Source organism: Symphalangus syndactylus, chromosome 9 (assembly GCF_028878055.3).
Source record: "Symphalangus syndactylus isolate Jambi chromosome 9, NHGRI_mSymSyn1-v2.1_pri, whole genome shotgun sequence".
NCBI lineage: Eukaryota > Metazoa > Chordata > Mammalia > Primates > Hylobatidae > Symphalangus > Symphalangus syndactylus.
This window is the reverse complement of record NC_072431.2, coordinates 108145156-108171726: the sequence shown is the minus strand read 5'-3', so window position 1 is coordinate 108171726 and position 26571 is coordinate 108145156. Positions and strand designations below refer to the sequence as shown.

The 26571-nt window shown below is 41.3% G+C and overlaps 1 protein-coding gene across 21 annotated transcripts in view; it reads left to right on the top strand.

The window, feature by feature from the left end:
* MELK (maternal embryonic leucine zipper kinase) overlaps window positions 1-26571 on the top strand; it is a 105696-nt gene that overhangs the window by 67591 nt on the left and 11534 nt on the right. For 20 of the 21 annotated variants that reach the window (XM_055293695.2, XM_063609750.1, XM_063609743.1 and 17 more), the window contains 4 exons: window positions 3305-3391; window positions 12125-12256; window positions 17610-17732; window positions 25693-25924. In XM_055293695.2, coding sequence (XP_055149670.1) covers window positions 3305-3391; window positions 12125-12256; window positions 17610-17732; window positions 25693-25924 — 574 coding nt within the window. The remainder of the gene's footprint in view (window positions 1-3304; window positions 3392-12124; window positions 12257-17609; window positions 17733-25692; window positions 25925-26571) is intronic. The other variant, XM_055293701.2, reaches the window with a different exon arrangement.

Below are 26571 nucleotides of genomic sequence, written 5' to 3'. Positions count from 1 at the left end.
AACACAGCTTGAGATTAATCATGTTTTTTAGACCCTTGGTATCTTTTCTACTGCACTCATTTCATTGTTTCCAGTTCAGGAGCCCAGCAGAGATGGTAGAACCTCCTTCTTCCATCTCCTGCCTTTCTCACACATATGCCTTGTGGTAAAGGTATAGGCAGGAGGCTGCGGGAGAGTGGGGTTCTTTTACAGTTGAAAAAAAAGCATTTTTTTTTTAAACTTAAGATGATGGAGGGAACCTCAAAAATTTATTTTCTTGCTTGAGCAGTGTTGACATCAACAAGAGGATACCAGGTATTAAGGTGTCTAGGCTTCTGAGGTTGAGACCATCTTGAGGGGGAATCTACAGTTCTAGGAGCAGTCATAGTCAAAGTGGCACAATGAAAACTTATTCTTAGCACTTTGGACTTTCACGGTACCACTAGTATAAACCTTTGTGGTCTCTACTTTGTAACCCATGAGGTTGTGCTTATACCAGTCAATAATGCAAGGCTGTCTCAGTCTGTTTGAGCTGCTGTGACAAAATACCATAAACTGAGTGGCTTAGAGAGAACAGAAATTTATTTCTTGCAGTTCTGGAGGTTGGGAAGTTCAAGATCAAGGCATCATAGAGCTAGGGTTCCGGAGAGTAAAAATAAAGAAAAAAAAGATCAAGGCACCAGCAGATTTGGTGTTTGATGAGGGCCCACTTTCTGGTTCATAGAATGGCTCTTTCTTGCTGTGTCCTCACATGGTGGAAGGGGAGAAAGGGGAAAGGCCTCTGAAGCCTCTTTTCTTTTTCTTTTTTAAAGATATAGGGTCTCATTCTTTTACCCGGGCTGGAGTGCAGTGGCTTGATCATACCTCACTGTAACCTTGAACTCTTGTACTCAAGTGATCCTCCCACCTCTGCCTCCTGAGTAGCTAGGACTACACATGTGAGCCATTGCACCTGGCTAATTTTTGAATATTTTTTTGTAGTAATGGAGTCTTGCTGTATTGCCCAGGCCAGTCTCCAACTCCTGGCTTCAAGTGATCCTCCCACCTCAGCCTCCCAAAGCCCTGGGATTACAGGCATGAGCCATTGTGCTTTGGCCTGGGGCCTCTTTTATAAGTGTAATAACCCCATTTATGAGGGCACAGCCCACTCGTGACCTACTCACCTCCCAAAGGCCCAACCTCCTAATACTATTACACTAGTGATTAGGTTTCAGCATATGAATTGAGGGGAAAAATTCGTCTTTACTGTTTCTTTTCATGATGGCAGCCTGACTTTCTCTTGAGCTCGTTGTTACAAGTGTGATGTTCAAAACAAGGGAAGCTCATGATACTGCCCTGCCTTGTGCTGGGCAGACCTCTCTTTCATGTTATGTTTGGTTCCGAATACCTCACTTTGATGTGTAGTATCAACCTGGAGTGTGATCTAAAGAAAGGGCCGGAATGGTAAGGGGAGTTAATCATTAAAGTGGAGGTTGGCGGAACTAGAAAACAGAAGACTTGCAGAGGAAAGTTTGCTCATAATAGGAATACGCAAATTTCTGAAAGGCTCTTTTGTCACAGAGGAAATAGAATTATGACTGTTGGTGAAAATAACCAGTTTTTGAGGGCCTACTCTGTTGAGATGTTGTACTAGGCACTTGCTCTATGTTGCATATATTGCAGGGCACGTACCATCTCTCTCTAACAGATGATGAAACTGAGACTCAGAGGTGTGGTCATGTTCAAGGCCTCATGGTTATTAAGTTCTGTTGCAATTAAAACTAAGGTCTGTCTAATTCCAAAGCCTGTTAGCCGTCATGTTGTACCAATTCCCAGTGGACAGAGATCACAGGGAGACAGACTGCAGGCAGCAGGAGGGAGATGCTAACCATTCCAGCTGTTCTGTGTACCCTGGAGAGGAGGCCTTTAAGCAGAATGTAAAGCATCCCTCACTCGGGCTGCCATAAAGAGAGGTTTTTTTTTTGGAGATGGAATTTCACTGTTGTTGCCCAGCCTGGAGTGCAATGGCTTGATCTCAGCTCCCCACAACCTCTGCCTCCTGGGTTCAAGCGATTCTCCTGCCTCAGCCTCCCGAGTAGCTGGGATTACAGGCATGCGCCACCACGCCTTAATTTTGTATTTTTAGTAGAGACGGGGTTTCTCCATGTTGATCAGGCTGGTCTCGAACTCCTGACCTCAGATGATCCACCCACCTCGGCCTCCCAAAGTGCTGGGATTACAGGCGTGAGCCACTGCACCTGGCCTAAGAGAGTTCTTATGTTGGAAAGATGAACTTTAAAGTCGTATTCCTCTGCCTCTCTTCCCGTGTAATCTTCTGAGCTCCCTTCCAGGTCCAGGCCAGGCTATTCCTGATTCCTGCCTTTTTGTTCTCAGTGATCCTTGCTTGGTTCTGAGAACCCATTTCCAGCCCTACTTTTGGTGAGGTACCATCATGTAGGGATTATTTGGATAATTTCTGTCCTTAAGCAAAATGAATTTTGTGTAGAGGCTCTTACTTATTCTTTTTTAAAGTTGTGGTTCAGCAAAATAATGATTGTGTGGCATCTATGGCACCATCGTAAAGGCTCCTTGAATTGTGCTAAACGTAAACATAACCTGAGGTACCCTGTGCTCTACAAGTTAGAATCACCCTTTTACCAGTCTGTTGTATAGCCACTGATTTTAGATGCCTAGGTGGCTGCTCTTTGATGAAAATACCAATGCAGGTCTTGCGGTAGGGAAGGGGGGTATACAGTCCCTGGGCTGTACAACAGAACTTTTTTTTTTTTTTTTTTTTTGACACACAGTCTCGCTCTGTTGCCCAGGCTGGAGTGCAGTGGCACAGTGTCAGCTCACTGCAGCCTCCGCCTCCTGGTTCAAGTGATTCTTGTGCCACAGCCTCCCAAGTGGCTGGGATTACAGATGCTTGTCACCACGCCTGGCTAATTTTTGTATTTTTAGTAGAGATGGAGTTTCACCATGCTGGCCAGGCCGGTCTCAAACTCCTGACCTCAGGTGATCTGCCCGCCCCAGCCTCCCAAAATGCTAAGATTACGAGTGTGAACTACTGTGCCCGGCATTGTACAACAGAACTTTAACAACAGTTGCTCAGATGATGATGGGGATAAAGAGCTGGGAAAGAGCTCATCTCTTGAAATGCTTGCTGGAATATGCTTACTTCTTAAAAGATTATAGAGAATGTTGATTCTTCCGCAAGAAATTGACAGATTCATGTTTTACATAATGATATTTGATTGTATAAAGTAATTATACTGATTTTAAAATGTGAAAACAATGAATATATTTGTAATTTTTTGTTAATAAAGTGCATAATTTTTTTTTGTAGTTTATTCACCTCGATGATGATTGCGTAACAGAACTTTCTGTACATCACAGAAACAACAGGCAAACAATGGAGGATTTAATTTCACTGGTAAGAAATACAGCACGGGCTGGGCGCAGTGGCTTATGCCTGTAATCCGAGCACTTTGGGAGGCTGAGGTGGGAGGATCACTTGAGGTCGGGAGTTCGAGACCAGCCTGGCCAATGTGGTGAAACCCCATCTCTACTGAAAATACAAAAATTAGCTGAGTGTGGTGGCGTGTGCCTGTAATCCCAGCTACTCGGGAGGCTGAGGCACAAGAATCACTTGAACCCGGGAATCAGAGGTTGCAGTGAGCTGAGATCACACCACTGCACTCCAGCCTGGGCGACAAGAGCTAAACTCCATCTCAAAAAAGAAAAAGAAAAAAAATACAGCACCAATTTGAGAGTGGTATCTTTTGTTTCATTGTTCTTTATTTTATCAGTACATGAAAAATAGTGTAGCATTTTCAGACCTGTGATTTTATTATGGGTACAAATATTGCATTTAAAAAATATTTACATATGATTTCCACACAATCCTGATGTGTGCTAGATATCTTCTTTAAAAATAAACACTCCGTACTTAAAACATTGATGAAGAAGAATTACAGTGAAAAAATAATTAAGAAACAACTGGCCGGGCGCAGTGGCTCACGCCTGTAATCCCAGCACTTTGGGAGGCCGAGGCGGGCGGATCATGAGGTCAGGAGATTGAGACCATCCTGGCTAACACAGTAAAACCGCGTCTCTACTAAAAATACAAAAAATTAGCTGGGCGTTGTAGCGGACGCCTGTAGTCTCAGCTACTTGGGAGGCTGAGGCAGGAGAATGGCGTGAACCTGGGAGGTGGAGTTTGCAGTGAGCCAAGATCACGCCACTGCACTCCAGCCTGGGTGACAGAGTGAGACTCCATCTCAAAAAAAAAAAAAAAAAAGAAAAGAAAAGAAACAACAAACTAGTGCACAAAGAATGGACAGAGTTCTAATTTTGACTACTTTAAAGTTCTCTAACACGCAGCTGGGTTTCTGCTGTGGAAATGAGGTAAACACAAAGCAATTTTCTTCTCACCTGAAAGCAACAGCAGCGTCACGTCACCCCTAAGTGGACAAACCAAATACCATGAAAGCATTATCATGATTTCTGGTGTTGGATTATTTTGGCTCTTTCAGATGCTCAGTCTCTAGATCATACCTGTGTTTTTAGTGTGTGTGTGTGTTTTAAGAGATCAAGGCAGTCACAGCTGTCTCTAATGTGAAGGGTGACTTGTACCTCGCTTTGCTCCTGGCCCAGTACTATGTCTTCTATCACCTGTGATTTATGTTTGCTTTATCTGTTCTTTAACTTGCAAGGTGGAGTCCTTAAGCAATTTTTTTTTGAAAATTAAACAAAGCTTTGCTAAGGCACAATTCTTTTCAGTAAGGAGAAAATATAAAGGAATTCTTCTGAATGATATAATAAGTAAAGACACACAGAATGTATCTGGAAATGGTAGTGTAATTTACTTTTTCATGGATAATGCCTTTAGGGAAATAGTAAGAATTGGGAATTGCTGTAAGATTTGTATGGTCCTCAGTCTTTCATTAGTGAAAATTTGAAGTTTCCATTTAAGCAACCTGAAAAAATAAATTGTAGGACATTTTCTTTGGGATAATCTTTAATGGAAGACTATACTTTAGATACTGAAATTTTAAAAAATGTTATTATAGAAAAATTTACCCACCAAAGTAGAGAGAATAGTATAACAACACTGAGTTTCCATGTTCTCACCATTCAGTTTCAATAGTTAATAACATTTTGCCAATTTAATCTATATCCTACCACTTTCTCCCTTCTTCCCTTTCCAGCTGGGATATTTCCAAGTAAATCCCAGATAGCATGTCATTTTATCCAGGACAAATTGGTATGAGATCCACAAACTTTAAAAATCTGAATCTTAAAAGTAACATACTTAAGCCGGGCGCGGTGGCTCATGCCTGTAATGTCAGCACTTTGGGAGTCCGAGGCGGGCAGATCATGAGGTCAGGAGATCAAGGCCAACATGGTGAAACTCCATTTCTACTAAAAATACAAAAATTAGCCGGGTGTGGAGGCACATGCCTGTAATCCCAGCTACTCGGGAAGCTGAGGCAGGAGAATGGCTTGAACCTGGGAGGCGGAGGTTGCAGTGAGCCAAGATCACGCCACTGCACTCCAGCCTGGTGACAGAGTGAGACTCCGTCTCAAAAAAAAAAAAAAATAACATACTTAGAGTTTCAATAATCATTGAAAAAAAGTCTTTAAAATGGTATCTTTTATGACGTCTCTACCTATAATTTTCAGACTTAAAAGTGAAATGGAAATACAAATTATTTGCTTTCCTTCTGGTGCATAAAACATAACAAAGCATAGTAGAGGTTGTTTCCTGGTGTTACAGTTCTCTAAAGATCTTCTCAGTTATTCTGAAAGTTAAGCATGACCAACATCAAGAATGTAGTGAGGAAAGTAATAGTTTTTCTTCCTTTGTACTCTTTTCTCATTCTTAAATCCCTGTTCATACTTCGTTGAGTCCCAGGGATGAGTAGGATATAGGCTACTCACTCTAGATCAGAGATTCTCACCTTGGCTCTATAGTGGCATTTCTTGGGAACTTTAATTCTGATGTTTAGGTCTCAACCCCACAGATGATGATTCAGTTGGTCTGGGGTATGGCCAAGGCATCAGAATTTTTTAAAATCTTCCCAGCTGATTGTGGTATGCAGCCAGAGTCGAGAAGCAGTGCTGTAGATTCTTGCTGTTCAAAGTGTGGTCTAGGACCAGCAGCATCAGCATCTAGGTGCTTATTAGCCACGAAGAATCTCAGGCCTCACCTCAGACCTACTGAATTGGAATCTGTGTCAAATCTCCAAGTGGTTCATATGGTTAGTAAAGCTTCAGAAGTATTGGTCTAGGTCAGTTCTCAACCAGGAGTGATTTTGGCACTCGGGGCATTTGGCAGTGACTTGAGACGTTTTTGGTTGTCGTAACTGGGCTTTGTGTATGTGTACTAATGCCATCTAGCGGGTAGAGGCCAGGGATGCTGCCAAACATCCTTCAATGCACAGAAGAGCCCCTCACAACAAATAGTTATCCAGGTCAGATGTCAATAGTGCCAAGGTTGAGAAACCCTTGTCTGGGTAGCTCAGAGAATTCATACTGGCTCTACATACTTTCCAATTTGAAGAGCCTCAGGAAAACCAGGTTTGAGATTAGCCAGGGTCTGTATGTTTTTCTGTGACATCCTGAGAGCTCTGCCTTCACTTTTGGGGCTGATTAGACAGGACAGAGAGAGATTAGTTCTGTGTGATCCATATGCTGGTATGGTGCTGCTGATCTTTGTGCAGAGAGAGAGAGAGAGAAGCAATATTACTCTCAAACATTCAACTCATAAGAACTCCCACTTTTATATTATATACAGCACTCTGGAACTGCTTTTTCTATGCAGCGGTGAGCCTCCTATGTCTCATGATTTTGAGTGATCTCATTGTATTCCTTTTGAGATTCCCAACAGTGCTTTCCTTACTGTCTCCCTGTTCCTCCAGCCCTGAGTAGCTCTGGATTGTGGCAGCAGCCAGTTCTCTGCTAGGGGACCTTCACTAAGGGTCACATGTGTGTTCGAGAACCTATTCAGTCCAGGACAGATCCATTTTCCCCACCCCTGCGATGTAAACACCCATGTGTGTAAACACTGAAGGCCTCAGGAGGAGGGTCAGAGGAAGGGTAGGGGCCGCTCCTCTGTGTCTGTGCCCCTCTGCGCTAGTAGCTGCCTCTCCTCAACCCAGGTGCCAGGACACTTCTTTAACATTTAACTGGGGATTTAAGAATGTTCTTAGTTTTCTAGAAATGGAACTTTCTCATGGGTAACCCTATCACTTTACTTTCAGACATTTGACTTTCAAAAGAGGGAATTGCCTAAAAGATAAGGGAAACCTTTGTCTTAGACTTGTGGATTGACATCACCTGAAAGCATAACTAATGTGTTGATTTATCTGCTATTGAACACAGAACTCTCCTGTACATCTTATAATGAGAAGTATACAGTGGCACTGGCCAGAAAGTTATGAAAAAGATGCTTTTTTTGCCTAGGGAAAAGGAGGGTTTAGAGGATGGTTGTAGAAATCCTAGGCATGTTTAGGAAACTCCATCTAAAACTCTTAGCACTATCCAGGAATTGTTTGCAATGCCTGGGTAGTGCCATGCCATCACTGATAAGAAAGTGGCAACTTGTTTCTTAGCCATTGTTTCTAGTCAGTTTATGACATCTCTTTCAAAAAGGTGGCTATTGTACATGGGGCTATCATAGATGTGGGGTGGGAAAAAGTCTTTAATGTAGTTTTTGGAAAGTGGAGAGTGATTATAAGTATATATTTTCCACCCCACCATAGTTTCCCAGACACTTTCTCCGTGAAGCCTCTTTTTCTTTTCTTTTCTTTTCTTTTCTTTTCTTTTCTTTTCTTTTCTTTTCTTTTCTTTCTTTCTTTTTTTTTTGAGATGGAGTCTCCCTCTGTCGCCAGGCTGGAGTGCAGCGGCACAATCTCTGCTCCCTGCAACCTCTGCCTCCCGAGTTCAAGCGATTCTCCTGCCTCAACCTCCCATATAGTTGGGATTACAGGCGCCTGCCACCACACCCAGCTAATTTTTGTATTTTTTGTAGACACAGGGTTTCACCATGTTGGCTGGGGCTGGTCTTGATCTCCTAACCTCAAGTGACCCACCCGTCTCAGCCTCCCAAAGTGCTAGGATTAAAACATGTATGAGCCACTGCACCCGGTCATGAAGGCTTACTGTCCTTTCTTTGCCTCACCCTGTTTGGATTAAAGGCAACATTTCATAATTTATGACAGTATTTTATGCTTCCCCTACTAGATTGATTGGGCCATTATGCAAATTTCAAAGCATATACTATGATCGTGGCCATCTAAGTTATTAACTAATAAAATTCATTACTAAAAACAGAGTTGGTAGTTGACTTTTGAGTCATGTACTTTGTGAGGGGGCTGCATAGCATGAAAGACTATTCCGTACTGTTAAAAGTTAACACTTTTTGTAGGGCAGATTGCCCCATAGTTTTCTCAGTACATTATTTAGAAACTTTCCATTAAACATAGTGGATTGAACAGCTAAGTTTACATCGAACACTTCCTAAAACCTTAACAAAAAGGGATAAAAAGGCAAAACATTTACAAACAGAATAAAAGGGGAGACAAAGGGATGTCATTAGAAGTTTGGAAGATATAGATAAGTGGTATAAGTGGTAGTTGTCAGAGCGTTTTGGAGAAAGCTGAAAGCTAAGTGCTTGCAGTGAGAAAGGCATCAAGCAAACTGATGAGAGCTCCAGAAAGGCTCAGGAATCAGAGGCACCAGGAGCCTCTGAAGTCAGGGAAGTGAAGAGGAAAAACAGGAAGATGGGTGAAAGCCTGTATTAGAAGCAGTTAGAACCCCAGATTCCTTTCTCTACCTGTGCTGCATAACAGCCTCCTCTTCCCCATCCCGGCAGAAGACTGGAGGTCACAAGGCATTCTTGTACCAAATACAGCTCAGATGCGGATGATGAACCATTCTGAAATGGATGCACGAAGTCTTCATATTGAACAGTGAATCACCATCTCAAATTCCCTTCCCTATTCAACTTTGAGAATGCTGAAACCAGGATTTGTGTCCTATTTGCAGTGATGGTGGGGAAAATATTGGAAGATTTATCTCCAGGGAAAAGCTAAGATAAATGTCCTACTATATTAGTGGCTGGGAGTTCAGGTTCCTGTCCGTTCATCTTAGAGAGGAGCCTTCAAGGTACTGAGCAGCCCCGTCATACACATAGAACCTCTAATCAGCTGTGTAACATAATTCTTCACTTTTAAGTAGAAACAGACCACCAAAAATCACTAGAAATTTGAGGAAAACTTCTAACATGAAAGTCGGAGATCAAAACAAATGGAATAAGGTGGGGAGAGGAAAGAAGAAAAAGTAGATGCTGAGAAAAAAAACCCCAGACACGCAGGGAGCGGGAGAAAATGGCTAAAAACTGCTAATTAATATTCTTAGATAAGAGAAGTTATTTTCATTCTTGACATAGGAATAAGATGAATAAAAATGAACATTCCAAGAGATAGCTCTTGAAAATCTAAAATGTGACCACAGAAATTAAAAGCTCAGTAAAAGTGTTTGAAAATGAAATTCATTTGAAATCTTTTAAAAGTAGAACCTGGTGGGCCAGGTGCGGTGGCTCACACCTGTAATCCCAGCACTTTGGGAGGCCGATGCGGGCAGATCATGAGGTCAGGAGATCGAGACCATCCTGGCTAGCACGGTGAAACCCCGTCTCTACTAAAAATACAAAAAAAAATTAGCTGGGTGTGGTGGCAGGCACCTGTAGTCCCAGCTACTCGGGAGGCTGAGGCAGGAGAATGGCGTGAACCCAGGAGGCAGAACTTGCAGTGAGCCGAGATCACGCCACTGCACTCCAGCCTGGGCAACAGAGCAAGGTAGAACAGCTGGGCACGGTGGCTTATGCCTGTAAACCCAGCACTTTGGGAGGCTGAGGCGGCAGGTGGATCACTTGAGACCAGGAGTTGGAGACCAGCCTGGCCAATATGGTGAAACCTCATCTCTACTAAAATACAAAAATTAGCCAGGCGTGGTGGCATGCGCCTGTAATCCCGGGTACTCGGGACCCTGAGGCGAGAGGATTGCTTGAACCCAGGAGGCAGAGGTTGTAGTGAGCCGAGATTGCACTATTGCACTCCAGCCTGGGCGATAGAGTGAGACTGTATCTCAAAAAAAGGAAAAATAATACAAGAAGAAATATTCCAGGCTGGGCACTGTGGCTCACGCCTGTAATTCTAAAACTGAGAGGCCAAGATGGGAGGATTGGTTGAGGCCAGGAGTTCAAGATCAGCCTGGGCAACATAGTGAGACCCTATCTCTCTTTTATTTTATTTATTTATTTATTTATTTATTTATTTATTTATTTATTTATTTTTGAGACAGAGTCTTGCTCTGTCGCCCAGGCTGGAGTGCAGTGGCGCGATCTCTGCTCACTGCGAGCTCCGCCTCCCAGGTTCATGCCATTCTCCTGCCTCAGCCTCCTGAGTAGCTGGGACTACAGGCGCCCGCCACCACGCCCGGCTAATTTTTTGTATTTTTAGTAGAGACAGGTTTTCACTGTGTTAGCCAGGATGGTCTTGATCTCCTGACCTCGTGATCCATCTGCCTCAGCCTCCCAAAGTGCTGGGATTACAGGCGTGAGCCACTGCGCCCGGCCTCTATTTTATTAAAAACTAAAAAAAAAATTTAAAGTTAAAAACAAAAAAGAGAAATATTCCAGAACTGAAGAATATGAGTTTTCAAGAATGAACAGGCCTAACCTGGGGTGAAACAGTAGATGAAAACAGATTCACACCAAGGCCTGTTCTAGTGGAATTTCAGAAAACTGGAGGAAAATAATAAGATTCAGGAAGTTTTCAAAGATAAAAATGAAAGTTCATACACAAAGGCTGGAGAATCAAAACCTAAATGACTATAGGTTTTTCAGTAGCTGTACTAGAATCAAGAAGAGTATACTACCATCAAAACTGCGAAGATTATTATCAACCCAGAATTCTGTTAACCTACTCAGAATCAAGTGTGAAGATAGAATGCAGTCATTTATCAGACATGCAAGATCTCAAAAAATTTACCTCCCATGCATGCGCCCTCAGGAAGTCACTGGAGGATGTGTTCCACAAAAATGAGAGATTAAACCAAGAAACAAGAATACTTAGGATCTAGGAAACTGGGGCTACATTGTAAGATAGAGGCGAAAGGAATCCCTAGACTGACAATTGAGTAGCTGGCTGAGGAGCTGGTCCAGAGTAGAGCAGAGGATGCAGACATCAGATGGAATCTCTCTAAGTGGGGAAGCAGTTAGCAGATGTGTGTGAACATGTTGAGAGGAGGTAAAGTGTTGGAAAGGGTGGAGTTCAATTTGTAAGGAATAACTGACTCTTTTATTTTTATCTTCAGGAAAAACAAAGGTATAAAAAAATGGAAATGCAAGAATAGTACCCTGTGTGGTTTAGCTGCAGAGCTGATATTCAGCCAGCATGACCACATTGGTTGTTAAAATATTAGTGTATTTATATACTGACTGGTAAATAACCACTATCTTCAGTGCCCTCCATGTTGCCCTGTTACTTCCCTTCGACACCCTGGACACTACTCCTTCCCCTCTTCTCACAATTAAAAGATTAATAATTGGAAAGGCAGGCGTCTCCCAGGACCCTACTGACCTCTTGGCCTCTATTTTGATGGTTGATGTCAGGGTAACAAATATTTTGGACATTATCCCTACTTAGTTGTGAATGCTATTTACATAATCATAATAATGCAAATATTGACTTAGCTAAACATTGTGATAAAATTATCGTAGGAGGATACAGGGAGGAGATGTGTGGGAAAGGCAGGAGGTTGTAGTAGAGCTAAATTCATATTTCTCATACTAGGAAATTTATACATACTATCTGAAGCTGAAAAAAATTTTAAGCTCTGTAAGCATTTAGTTTGGAAATACAGAATTAATAGCAGAAGAAATAGCTAAAAGTGTTTAAAAGTTGTTCCTTAGGGGGAATGGAGATTGTATGTGTGTGGAGGTGTGGTGCAGTGGTTGCTGTTTTTCATCATATGCCGTGTAAACCTATTGGCTTTTAAAGTTCTGAATGTTACACTGAAGAAAAAAATTAATTAAAGATAGAACATCATTTCCACAAACAAGTAGTCTTCTAACCAACTTGATTTTCTTTTCCTTTAGTGGCAGTATGATCACCTCACAGCTACCTATCTTCTGCTTCTAGCCAAGAAGGCTCGGGGAAAACCAGTTCGATTAAGGCTTTCTTCTTTCTCTTGTGGACAAGCCAGTGCTACCCCATTCACAGACATCAAGGTAAGTGTTACAGCCTGTTGTGTCTTGCCACGTGCCCTCTCTGTTCCTGAGTGCATATACCACTGGGAAGGTAAACTTTCTGGTATCAAGGAGTCAGAGGCAAAATGTTTTATGATTTCAATATTTTTGATGAGAAAAATGGGAAGTTCTGAAGTTGAACTCTAATTTTTTTTTTTTTTTTTTTGAGACAGAGTCTCACTCTGTCATCCAGGCTGGAGTGCAGTGGCGTGACCTCAGCTCACTGTAACCTCTGCCTCCTGGATTCAAGCGATTCTTGTGCCTCAGCCTCCCGGGTAGCTGGAATTACAGGTGTGCATCACTACGCCTGGCTAATTTTTGTATTTTTAGTAGAAACGGGGTTTCGCCATGTTGGCCAGGCTGGTCTCAAACTCCTGACCTCAAGTGATCAGCCTGCCTCGGTCTCCCAAAGTGCTAGGATTATAGGCATGAGCCACCGTGCCCGGCCTCTAAAATTCTGAATGTTAACATGGCATTTTACAAACCTCCTCCCCCAACTCCCTTTTTTTCATAATAGCAATTCCTGATGGCTATAGAAAATGTTTAAGCCAGGCCGGGCGTGGTGGCTCATGCCTGTAATCGCAGCACTTTGGGAGGCCAAGGCAGGTGGATCACAAGGTCAGGAGTTCGAGACCAGCCTGGCCAATATGGTGAAACCCCGTCTGTACTAAAAAGACAAAAATTAGCCAGGCATGGTGGTGAGCGCCTGTAGTCCCAGCTACTTGGGAGGATGAGGCAGGAGAATCGCTTGAACCCGAGAGGCAGAGGTTGCAGTGAGCTGAGATCGTGCCATTGCACTCCAGCCTATGCGACAGAGCAAGACTCTGTCTTAAAAAAAAAAAAAAGAGAGAAAGTTTTTAAGCCACAGATGAGCTAAAAGGAAAATAGAATTTACCTATAAACCAACTACCTGTGTAGGATGTAGTTAATATTTATTGTGTCTTTCCAGTCTTTTTTTTAAAGTGTGCTTTTACATGCATTCAAGTACTTTTAAAGGACACGTTACTGAATTGCAGAGAACAAAAAAATTGTTGGGAATAAGTTCTGTGATACGGAATATATAATACTTTATATGACATGAAATATTTTGATAAATATTTTGATATTTATGTTAAGGGTTTAGGTTTTTGTTTCTTTTAAAATTTGCATACTGAAATGGAGCATGTTGATTAGTGTTTGTTATAACCAAATTATTTTTCTCTACTTTGCTGTCTTTGTCTCAGTTTTGTCATGGACTTTAAAACATTTTTTTATTTTATTTTTTGAAACAAAGTCTTGCTTTGTTGTCCTGGCTGGAGTACAGTGGTGTGATCATGGCTCACTGCAGCCTTAACCTTCCAGGCTCAAGCGATCCTCCTGCCTCAGCCTCCCTAGTAGCTGGGACTACAGGTGTGTGCCACCACACCTGGCTAATTTTTAATTTTTTATAGAAATAGAGTCCAGCTATGTTGCCCAGGCTGGTCTTAAACACCTGGGCTCAAGCAATCCTCCCTCCTTTGCCTCTCAAAGTGCTGGGATTATTGGCGTGAGTGACTGCACCTGGCCTGTCATGGACATTTAAAATGGTGAAGGAGCTTATGTACATAGAGGCACCATGTCATTCCTAAATGCTTGTGTTAGTCCTTGTTTTGTGTGATTCTTCGTATTTTCCATGGCTTAAAATTCAGCTATCCAAATACTTTGCCAGATGGGTATGGAACTTTGTAATGTCATCTTCCCTCAGATTAATTCAGGTTGCAATGTAAATACTCTTAGCACTAGGAAATTGTACCTCATCCTCAGAGAAAGGTAGTCGGTTGGCCCTGTTTATGAAATCCAAGATAACACAATTGACTGTGTGGATGAAAGTTTGTTTTTTTTTCACCTTTATAGGCCTCAAAACTGTAAAAAAAAAAACAAGTTAAAATACCACCTCTTTTGTGATCTTTTGTTGAATTCCCCCTCCCTCAAATTCCTTTAATATCTCATTTAGATCACCTTTTGGTACTCATCAATCATGTGCTACGGATATAGTGGGTCTTATGTCACTGCCAGACCTAACCTGCCCCTTTTTCCTTCCCTAGTTGGTCAGTACACTGGCTGTTGTGTAAAGAAATCTCTGAAGGGAGATAATCTTATTCCTGTATGGTTTTCTAGTCTGTTGTTAGAGAGTTTTAATGGCTGGTAAATATTCTGTGCCTAGGCAGCTCTTTTGCACATGGGCTCCTTGAATCAGCCAATCCCTCATCCCGCCCACACTGCCAAACCCTTTAAACTTTCAGGTGCAAGTAACACATTTGGGTCCAGGAAAATGCAAAACCCTGAATTTTGCATCTGCTCAAGGTAATTGGAGAAAGCTATTAGATACCTATACCTCTATGCTTAGGAAAATCACTTTCACTAAATTTTAAAATTTACGACACTCAGTTAAGGGGCCTGAGACATTTTCCTGAGACATTGGATTGTCTTTTTTTTTTTTTTTTTGGAGACGGAGTCTCGCTCTATTGCCCAGGCTGGAGTGCAATAATGTGGTCTTAGCTCGCTGCAACCTCCACCTCCTGGGTTCAAGTGATTCTCCTGTCTCATCCTCCCGAGTAGCTGGGATTACAGGTGCGTGCCACCACACCCGTCTAATTTTTGTATTTTTAGTAGAGATGGGATTTCACCATGTTGGTCAGGCTGGTCTCGAACTCCAGACCTCAGATGATCCACCTGCCTCAGCCTCCCAAAGTGCTGGGAACACAAGCGTGAACCACCACGCCTGGCCTGGATTTTCTTATATCTGAATTGGCCTGGTCTCAATTGATCTGCTTATATGAGTTGTAAGTGGAAAAGACCTGGAAACATATTTACTCTTATCTTCCATCTACTACATAATGAACATTTACCTAATAATTTAATTATTTGCAAAGTCATATTATTGAATCAATTTTATGGGAGATGAAGAGACATTTTAATGACAAGAAGTGAAATAGAAATCAAATTTTGGGTTTGCTTCTAATCTTTATGCAAATTATTGAGACATGAAGCAAGTCGCATAGTCTGGTTGTACTGTTCTTCCCCTTGATAAAATTATCCCTTTTCTCTGGGGTGTTGTTTATAAGAAAGTAAGTAATCCTGATCGATCAATCAATCAATAGGTGGCCCTTTCAGTGAAACAGCAGTACAGACTGATCCAAGAATCACAAATAACCACATCATCATCAGTGTCATTAGCATTTTCAGGCCCCATGCTGGGCTACTGGGAAACAAATCTGTGTAAAGTATGATACTTGTTCTCTAAGAGTCAAGTCGAGGCAAGACATATATATATATACATAGATAATACTGCATCATAGTAGATGATGGGGGCCAGAGAAGTGACCAGAGGTGTCCAGGGGAGCTTTAGAGGACAGGAATGATCACCATGGGATCCAAACTGGACCAACAGTCGAGGTTAGAAAGATGGAAAAGAAGTGGCACAACATTCAGGGCAAGATAAATGGAATCAGCAAAAGCAGGGGCACCTAACTTTGCTTGATGTATTCTGTTGACAGTGGCTGGACTTGTGTTAAAAAAGAAGAGTTCAAGTAGGGGGAGAGAGAGAGAGAGAGAGAGCGCAAGTGAGCTGGAAGGGTGGACAAGAGCCAGATAGTAGAGAACCTGAAAATGCACATCAGAATTTTAGACTTTGTTCAATAGTTAATGAGGAGCCATCGATTTGTGAGCAAGAGAGAGAGACATGAACATGATTTTGAAAAATTCATCCAGTGGTGTATACAATTGTTCAGTCAGGGGTGATATGTGTGCTATTAGTCCCTACTGGAGTACCCATGACAGCCGTCATTGGTACAGCACTGTACTTCTCCCCACCAAGCCTAGACTTAGCTTTAGGATTTTTCTCAGCCTAGCTCTCCGTGCGTCCAGTTCCAAATGACGGTAATTGGTAATCCTGGAGAACTCTGTCATCCTTGGTTGAGACAGTGGAAAGATTAGTGGTAGAGACAATACTGTCTGTTTGAATAGTCTAGGTATGAGAAGATTTGTCCTTGATCTAGGATAGTGGCAGTGAGACTTTGGGAAAAAAAGGATGAGATATAAGAAACTCAAGTAAAATTGCTTGGCTAGATTAACAATATATTGAGGGAAATAAGGAGAAATAAAAACTCCAAGTACACCCACAGTCTTGAATTCAGGGTATAATTAGTATACCCTTAGTTTATAGAGAAGGAAGAATGAAAGAACATAAGTTATTTTGGTGGCGTTGTTAGCACAAGACCCCAAATGTCCTATCCCTAGCAGATCCTTCATAAGGCTAATTTTCTTCCTGGTAGAAATTATCCACTACCCTGTATATTCTTACAAAGAAGAAACCTATATTTCGAAGTTGTTTCCCCTCCATCTTCTAGTTTATCAGATCTTTTTATTTGTAACTTTGCAGTAGAGTTGTCTGGTATTATAGTGATTATGTGATAATGAAAAGTAGTATGCCATATGACGTAAGAATGTTGCAAGACATATTATTTGAGAGTTGGAGATTTTCCTTTCTGATAATTTGAACTGAAATTTTCTGACTTCCTTTTTCTGTACCGGATGGTCAGCTCCTTCAATATAGTGTCTCCTATTCATTTTTGTTTCCAGGGCCTTGCCCTATGCCTGGAATACAGTTTTGTGCTGCATAAGGACAACGTTGGACTGCATTTATGATGGTGGTCCCATAAAATTATAATACCATGTTTTTACTCTACCTTTTCTTTTTTTTTTCTTTCTTTTTTTTTTAGACAGAGTCTCACTGTATTACCCAGGCTGGAGTGCAGTGGCACAATTTCTGCTTGTTGTAACCTCCACCTTGTGGACTCAAGCGATCCTCCCACCTAAGCCTCCCAAGTACCTGGGCCTACAGGCACATGCCTGGCTAATTTCTGTTTTTTGTAGAGATGGGGTTTCACCATGTTGCCCAGACTGGTCTCCAATGCCTGAGCTTAAGTGATCCACCTGTGTCAGCCTTCCAAAGTGCTGGGATTACAGGCATGAGCCACCACGGGGACGGCCTTTTTCTGTTTGGATTTGTTTAGATACATAAATACTTATTGTTATGTTAAAGCCACCTACAGTATTCAGTACAGTAACGTGCTACACAGGTTTGTAGTGTAGGAGCAGTAGGCTATAACATATAGCCTAGGTGTGGCCTAGGTGTGTAGTAGGCTCTGACGTCTCAGTTTGTGTAAGTACCTTTTATGATGTTCACACAGTGATAAAATTGCCTAATAACACATTTCTCAAAATGTATCTCTGTCGTTAAGTGATGCATGACTGTATTTTAAATATTGAATCATAGTACTGTCATCTTTAAGTTATTCTGTCTTTCACTGAATAGTCAAATAATCGGAGTCTGGAAGATGTGACCACAAGTGATAAAAATTATGTGGCGGGATTAATAGACTATGATTGGTGTGAAGATAATTTATCAACAGGTGCTGCTACTCCCCAAACATCACAGGTTAGTAATTTTTATTACTATTTAAGGCAGAATCTATTGTTTCAATTATAAAAACAACCAGACTAATGTGAAACCAAGGTGTGCTTGCAAATTTAATGAATGCTTAAGCCACTGAAAATGTTTATGAGAGATAACTGGAATACGAATGAAAGGGAAGTCAATTATATCCAAGTTGAAGAAAGCCAAGATTCTATTTTAGAGCTCTTTACTGCTCCTTTATTTCTTGTTTATTATTATTATTTTTTGAGACCGAGTCTTGCTCTGTTGGCCAGGCTGGAGTGCAGTGGCACGATCTCAGCTCACTGCAACCTCTGCCTCCCAGGTTCAAGTGATTCTCGTTTCTCGTGCCTCCCGAGTAGCTGAGATTACAGGTGCCTGCTGCCTCTCCTGGCTAATTTTTGTATTTTTAGTAGAGACGAGGTTTTAGCATGTTAGCAGCTGGTCTCAAACTCCTGACCTCAGGTGATCCGCCCACCTCAGCCTCCCAAAGTGCTGGGATTACAGGCGTGAGCCACCGTGCTCGGCCTTCTTTTTTGTTTAAAATGAGGTATAATGAGGTATACTTTACATGTAGTTAAATAGGTAAAGTCACCTTTTTTAGTGTGCAATTCTGTGTGTTTTGACAAATGCATACAGTTGTATAACCACCACCAAAATTACAGTATAAAACAGTTCCATTACTCCTCAAAATTCCCTCATTCCCCTTGTGGTTAACTTCCCCTCCCAACTCTTGGTGGCAATTGATCTGTTTTTCTTTCCTTTTGATAATCTTTTTATTGTGACTTTAAGTTTGTTGAGCTTTTTAGATTAATGAAGATTAGTATAGATTAACGTTTTTCATCAAATTTGGAAGTTTTCAGTATTTTATTTGCCCCACTCTCTTTGTTTTATCTTCTGGTACTCCCCTTCCATGTATATTGGCACACTTGATGGTGCCCTACAGTACGCTGAGGCCCTGTTCATTTTTCTTTATCTATTTTCATTCTGTTTCTCAGACTAATTTCAGTTAACCCGTTTCCAAGTTTCAGATTCTTTCTTCTGCTTACTGAAAGTTCTGTTTAATCCCTCTACTGAATTTTTTGTTACGATTATTGTACTCTTGAATTCCAGAGTTTGTTTTGTTCTTTTAAATAATTTTATCTTTATTTATACTCTCTATTTATTATGACATTGCTCTTACACTTTCCCTTGGTTCTTTAGACATTTCCTTTTGTTCTTTGAACATATTTAAAAACTGATTTTCAGTCTTTGCTTGGTAAGGCCCATGTCTGGACTTCTTCAAGGACAATTTCTATTGACTGTTTTTGTTTTTCTCGTGTATATGGGCCATCCTTTTTGTTTGTTTGTTTGTTTTTTGTTTGAGATGGAGGCTCGCTGTACTGCCCAGGCTGGAGCCCATTGTTGGGATCTCTGCTCACTGCAACCTCTGCCTCCCGGGTTCAAGCAATTCTCCTGCCTCAGCCTCCTGAGTAGCTGGGATTACAGGCACCCGCCATCATGCCTGGCTAATTTTTTTTTTTTTTTTGTATTTTTTTCTTTTTGAGACAGAGTCTCGCTTTGTTGCCCAGGCTGGACTGCAGTGGCGCTGTCTTGGCTCACTGCAAGTTCTGCCTCCTGGGTTCATGCCATTCTCCTGCCTCAGCCTCCCGAGTAGCTGGGACTGCAGGCGCCCGCCACCACGCCCAGCTAATTTTTTGTATTTTTAGTAGAGGCGGGGTTTCACCATGTTAGCCATGATGGTCTTGATCTCCTGACCTCGTGATCCACCCGCTTCGGCCTCCCAAAGTGCTGGGATTACAGGCTTGAGCCACTGCACCTGGCCTTTTTTTGTGTGTTTTTGTAAAGATGGGGATGGGGTTTCACCATATTGGCCAGGCTGGTCTTGAACTCCTGACCTCAGGTGATCTGCCTGTCTCGGCCTCCCAAAGTGCTGGGATTACAGGCATGAGCCACCACGCCCGGCCATAATTTTTTATTTCTTTGCATGCATATGTCTTGTAATTGTTGAAAACTAGACATTTTAAATAATATAATGTGGCAGCTCTGGTAATCAGATTTATCCCCTCCTCAGGATTTGGTATTATTGCTGTTTGTTGTTGTTGGTTAGTGACTTTTCTGAACTAATTCTGTAAAGTTGTTTAGGTCAGTGTTGGGCTGCATTTATGATGGTGATCCATGAGATTATAATACCATATTTTTACTATACCTTTTCTCTGCTCAATAGCATAGTGATCAGCTAATGCTTGGTGAGGTTTCCTTAGATGCCTGGAATCAATTCGTCTCTCAGTCTTTGTGCCGGCTCTGTGTACATCTGGGGCATGCCTTCAACTTTCAGCCAGGCAGCTGACAACTGTGCATTAGATTTCACTTCCTATTTGTATAGAACCTCAAGGTCAGCTTGAGGTGAGATCTTAGATCCTTCTAAAGTGTTTTTTTTTTTTTTTTTTTTTTGAGATGGAGTTTCGCTCTTGTTGCCCAGGCTGGAGTGCGATGGCACGATCTCAGCTCACTGCAATTTTCGCCTCCTAGATTCCAGTGATTCTCCTGCCTCAGCCTCCCAAGGAGCTGGGATTACAGGCGTGCGCCACCACACCTGGCTAATTTTGTATTTTTAGTAGAGACGAGGTTTCACCATGTTGGTCAGGCTGGTCTCGAACTCCTGACCTCAAGTGATCCACCTGCCTCAGCCTCCCAAAGTGCTGGGATTACAGGCATGAACCACCACACCCAGCCCCTTCTAAAGTCTTTCCTGAGCAAATGCACAGCCCTGGGTATGAGCACATCCTATACATGTACATTGGGCTTGTAGATACCCTGGTATATTTTGGAGCTTTTCCAATTCACTGTGGACATCTTATTCTCTAACTATTTTTTCAGCATTTTTGTTAGTTTATTGTGGTCACCACCCGCTGTTACTCACTGCTTCGGCAGCCACAGTGTGCAACAATTGCCTGTAAATTTTTTTTTTTTTTTGAGATAGGATCTCATTCCGTCAACCAGGCTGGAGTCCAGTGGTGTGATCATGGCTCACTGCAGCCTCGACCTCTTGGGCTCAAGCAATTCTCTTGCCTCAGCCTCCTGAGTAGCTGGGACTATAGGTGTGCACCACCATGCCCAGGTAATTTTTACAAAATTATTTTGTAGAGACAGGGTCTCAATATTTTGTCCAGGTTGGTCTCAAACTCCTGGACTCAAGAGGTCCACCGTGTTGGCCTCCCAAAGTGCTGGAATTACAGGTGTGAGCCACTGTGCCTGGCACCTCTAAATCTTTTTAACAGATGCTGCTGGGGAAAAGGCTGTTCATACTGGGCAGGCTCTGAGTAAGGTCAAATAAAGATAGCTTTCAGGCTGGGTGCGGTGGTTTACGCCTGTAATCCTAGCACTTTGGGAGGCCAAGGCAGGTGGATCACCTGAGGTCGGGAGTTCAAGACCTACCTGACCAACACGGAGAAACCCCGTCTCTACTAAAAATACAAAATTAGCCGCATGTGGTGGCGCATGCCTGTAATCCCAGCTACTCGGGAGGCTGAGGCAGGAGAATTGCTTGAACCCGGGAGGTGGAGTTTGCGGTGAGCTGAGTTCATGCCATTGCACTCCAGCCTGGGCAACAAGAGCGAAACTCCATCTCAAATAAAAAACAAAGAATAAAAAAAGACAGCTTTCATAGTAGGGTCTTCTAGGGAACTACTGACCAGGCTAAATAATGACAGTTTTCTGAGCATGAAGCTTTGAAGGACCTCCAACCTGTTCTGCCCCCTCCAGTGGCTCCTAGGTTGCTGGTTTTCATCGTGATTGTGGGCTGTGGGTTTCTAAGGCTATCACAGAGCTGGAGAGAGGAGAATGGGGATAGGTAGGGCAAATTAAAACACCTCAAAGCTCACTGTTTCTACTTAGCTGTTTTCTATGAATAAATGCTGTGATCTTTGGCTAATACACAGAGTTCTGAAAGAAAAGAGGTATACTTTGTTTATGGATAGGGAGATTTGAAGGTCTAGATTTCAATTTTTCCCAAAATGAATTTTAAATTTAATGTAATCTCAACTTTTCAGTGGATGTAAAATAAGTCAAAATGATTCTAAAATGTATGTGCAAATACAAAGGGGCAAGAATAACTAAATCATTCCTAAAGAATAAGAAGATGGGAGGAAACTGGTCAACCTGATACAAAAACTATTATAAAATTAAAGAGAGTAAGATTTCCTTAATAAATAAAACAATGAAACAAATAAAACAATGAAACCTTTGATACCTTATATTTAGGTATGTCTCTTTAAAAATAACATAGCTTGGCCTAGCGCGGTGGCTCACACCTGTAATCCCAGCACTTTGGGAGGCCAAGGTGGGTGGATCATAAGGTCAGGAGATTGAGACCATCCTGGCTAACACAGTGAAACCCCGTCTTTACTAAAAAATACAAAAAAATTAGCTGGGTGTAGTGGTAGGCATCTCTAGTCCCAGCTACTTGGGAGGCTGAGGCAGGAGAATGGCATGAACCCGGGAGGCGGAGCTTGCAGTGAGCCGAGATTGCACCACTGCACTCCAGCCTGGGTGACAGAGCGAGATTCCATCTCAAAAAAAAAGAAAACATAGCTAGATTTGGTATGCAAACTGAAAATCTGTCTTTTTAATTGAGCACTTACCCAACTTATATTTATTTTTATTATGGATTTATTTATTATATATCTTTCATTTTTTATGTTTCCTATGTGTCTTTTTCTGTATTTCCCCCTTATTTCTTGATTTTTTATGTTAATTTCCTCCCACATTTTATTGGTTTCTATTTGAGATCTATTCTTTTAATATTTACTCTAAATTTTTAACATATTTAATTTAATGAAATATAAAGTGAATCTGTATCCTTTGTTTTTTTTTTTTTTGAGATGGAATCTTGCTCTGTTGCCCAGGCTTGAGTGCAATGGCGTGATCTCAGGCTCACGGCAACCTCTGCCTCCTGGGTTCAAGTGATTCTCTTGCCTCAGCCTCCCAAGTAGCTGGGTTTACAGGTACCCGCCACGATGTCTGGCTAATTTTTGTATTTTTAGTAGAGGCAGGGTTTCACCACATTGGCCAGTCTGGTCTTGAACTCCTGACCTCAGGTGATACACCTGCATCAGCCTCCCAAAGTGCTAGGATTACAGGCGTGAGCCACTGCACCCAGCCGTGAATCTGTATCTTTAATTTCCTTCTAAACAATATGAAGGCCTTAGAACACTTAATGTCTTATTACCCCTCCTGGATTCCATGCTATTGATGTGTCCAGTGTATTAGCTCTTGAATGTTTTTAGCTTTTTATTTTGAAATATTTATGGATTCACAGGATGTTATTGAAGATATTATTCCACTTTCTTCTTGCTTCTATTGTTGCTATTGAAAAACCAACCTGAGTCTAGTGCCTTTTTAGTTAGTCTGTCTTTTCTCTCTGGCTCCTTTTAGGACCTTCTCTTTGCTTTTGGTGTTCTGCAGTTTCACTGTTAGGGCTACTGCATTGCACACCTCCAGGGAACACACCATCTGTGTGGTGTCTCTGTGAATAGTGTCCTCTAGAGTTGTATAATCTGGTAAGTAGAGATGTGGATTTCTTTTATGTATCCTGTTTATGATTCATCATGCTTTCTATGTATGGGATTTGTATTTTTAATCAATTTTTGAAAATTTCGTGAATAATACACTGCTTGTTCTTTTTCTTTACTTTCTCTTTTTTTTTTTTTTTTGAGACAGAGTTTCTCTCTTGTTGCCCAGGCTGGAGTGCAATGGCACGATCTCAGCTCACTGCAACCTCTGCCTCCCAGGTTCAAGCGATTTTCCTACCTCAGCCTCCTGAGTAGCTGGGATTACAGGTACCTGTCCCCATGCCCAGCTAATTTTTGTATTATTAGTAGAGACAGGGTTTCACCGTGTTGGCCAGGCTGGTCTTGAACTCCTGACCTCAGGTGATCACATGCCTTGGCCACCCAAAGTGCTGGGATTACAGGTGTGAGCCAGCCCACCCAGCCTGCTTTTTCTTTAAAACAATATTTATATAAATTTATAGGGTACAAGTACAATTTTCTTACATGCATAGTGGTCAAATGAGAGGTTTTAAGGTGTCACCTGAATAATGTACATCGGACCCCTTAAGTAATTTCTCATCACCAACCCCCTTCCATCTCCTCACCCTTCCAAGTCTACATTTTCTATCATTCCACTCTCTACATCCATGTGTACACCTTTTTTTTAGCACCCACTTATGAGTGAGAACATGCAATATTTGTCATTCTGTGTCTGGCTTGTTTCACTTAAGATAACCTCCACTTCCATCCACCTTGTTGCAAAAGATAGGATTTCATTCTTTTTTATGGTTGAATAGTATTCTATCTATCTGTCTGTCTGTCTGTCTGTCTATCTATCTCACATTTCCTTTATCCAGTCATCTGTTGATGGACACTTGGGTTGATTTTGTATCTTTGCTATTGTGAATAAGTACTGAGATAAATATACAAGTGCAGGTATCTTTTTGATGTATTGATTTCTTTTCCTTTGGGAAAAAAAGTAGAGGGAATTGCTGCTTTTGCTTTGTCCATACTATCTATATCTGGAACTTAGAATAGCCTTATGTTAGACATTTTATTTCATTTTCTGTTTCCTTCAACCGTCTTTCATGTATTGTATATCTTTTTCTGTCTTGGCTACATTCAGAGTAATTTCAGATTTATATTTCTATTCAAATGTCTCTTTTATTCTGTTATTTGACATGTGCATTGCACTTTTCATTTTTGTCATGTTTTTCTTTCTAGAAGTTTTTATTCTTTTTCAAATCTATTTGAACAGTTTTGGTAGTCTTTTGTTCTTTTCTCATGGTTTTGTTTCACTATTTTAAACATGCAAACATATTTATGTTCTGTATTTGATAATTTTAATATCTGAAATCTTTATGCTCATAGTGCTTGTGTCTTTTGGAATTTTTTATGTAGGTTTATTTTTCTTTGAACTCCATGGGAATTATCTGAGGCTTGGGTTAAGGGCTTGAGTTGGGTTGGAGTGAAGCTTTTCTTTCAGGTAGGAGTTGTGCTTGCTTCTACCAGGTTCCTGGGGCACAACTTAGCCTAGGACTACTTCAAGTTAAATTTAGGCTTGAGGTTTCTGGGACCATGCAGGTTGTATTAATTTGGACCTTTATCTGAAGACTGGCCTGTGTTTACTTACAAATTATTAAAAGAAACTTCATTTTTCTCCTCCCTCAGAACCAAGACCAAGACACCCTTTTTCTTGCCTATTCCCTTTGAAGAGCAGATTTATATTTAACTCAGCCTTTCATTTTAGTTATAGCCCTTCCTGGCTTTATACGGGAGCTTTGGATCTAACTCACCACCTTGCAGAGGCCCAAGGCCTCTGTGGCTGTAGAAACACATGCTATAGGTTCAGAGGCAGAAGATAGATGCCCTTAGGGCAGCAGAGAGTTTCAGCCTTGGTTACTCCTTTGGATTCATTCTCATGTTTTTAGTTTGGCCTCTCAGGATTTTCCTTTCTCTCTTGCAAGCTCAACCATAAATTTAAAAGGATTAAAAAGTATTTTTTATCCAACATTTCTGTTAGAGTAGTTTAACATGTTTTTTCGGCCCTAATTGCTGACTAAACTTTTTTTTTGGTACATATCAGACGCAAGCCGTGACTATCTAGGTATGGAAAGCATTTCTTAGCGATTGATTTGTGGCCATTCACAATATTGCCTAGGATCTGGGTATGTGTATACACTCAGCCTGTATCATGTTGAAAATTACTGTCAATAGAACAGACTAAAGTGATCTACATGTATTAAAGGAAACTATATATTTTCAAATTTCCTAATATTGTCAATAATATTCTTTTGATAATTCATTTTAATAAAAATAGTAGAAGGTAGTTTGCAAATGATTAAGGAATGTTGTAAAGAAATTGACTTTTCTTCTTCAGTGTGCTTTATCTAGTAACTTTTTTTTTCCAGTTTACCAAGTACTGGACAGAATCAAATGGGGTGGAATCTAAATCATTAACTCTAGCCTTATGCAGAACACCTGCAAATAAATTAAAGAACAAAGAAAATGTATATACTCCTAAGTCTGCTGTAAAGAATGAAGAGTACTTTATGTTTCCTGAGCCAAAGACTCCAGTTAATAAGAACCAGCATAAGAGAGAAATACTCACTACGCCAAATCGTTACACTACACCCTCAAAAGGTATTTGCCAAGTGAATTAAGCAGTAAGAAGTTTCATTTTTCTTACCATGTTAAGTAAACATATAGCAGGTCAGAAATGACTAGCATAGCTTTCAGGAATTTCTAGGAGAAGTGAAGCTGTTTTTTTATCGTGTCATTTGCATTAGCTGAAATGAAAGCATATTTGTCAATTTCAATTTCTTCTCAAATGATACCAAGTTTTTCCTCTTTTTCACGTTTATAAAATTGAGTCATAGCATCGTAGGATATCAAAGCTGAAAGACAAGTTAGAGCTCATTTAATCCAACTCCCTTTTTCACAGCTAAGAAACCTGAGACTCAGAAGGAGTGAAGTGATTTGCCCAAGGTCATACACCCAGGTTTAGACCTTGCATGCCCATTTACCCCGACTTATGACTCAAGCTGACGCCTCCACTGAGCCTTTACTTATCTGGATCTCCAGTTCTGGTGTCTGGTCCTGTTCTGCCCTATGGTGTTACTGCCTGTCCTCAGCAGACAGGGTGAATCCATGATGCCCTTCCAGATACCTGTCTTTGTCTAGTTATCACAACTTCCTCATTTCCCTTGGTTTCCTCTTCAATTTAGTCATCACCAGTTATTTAAACCATTTCCTTTATGATACTTCACTGTTTTGGTTGCTGGCCTCAT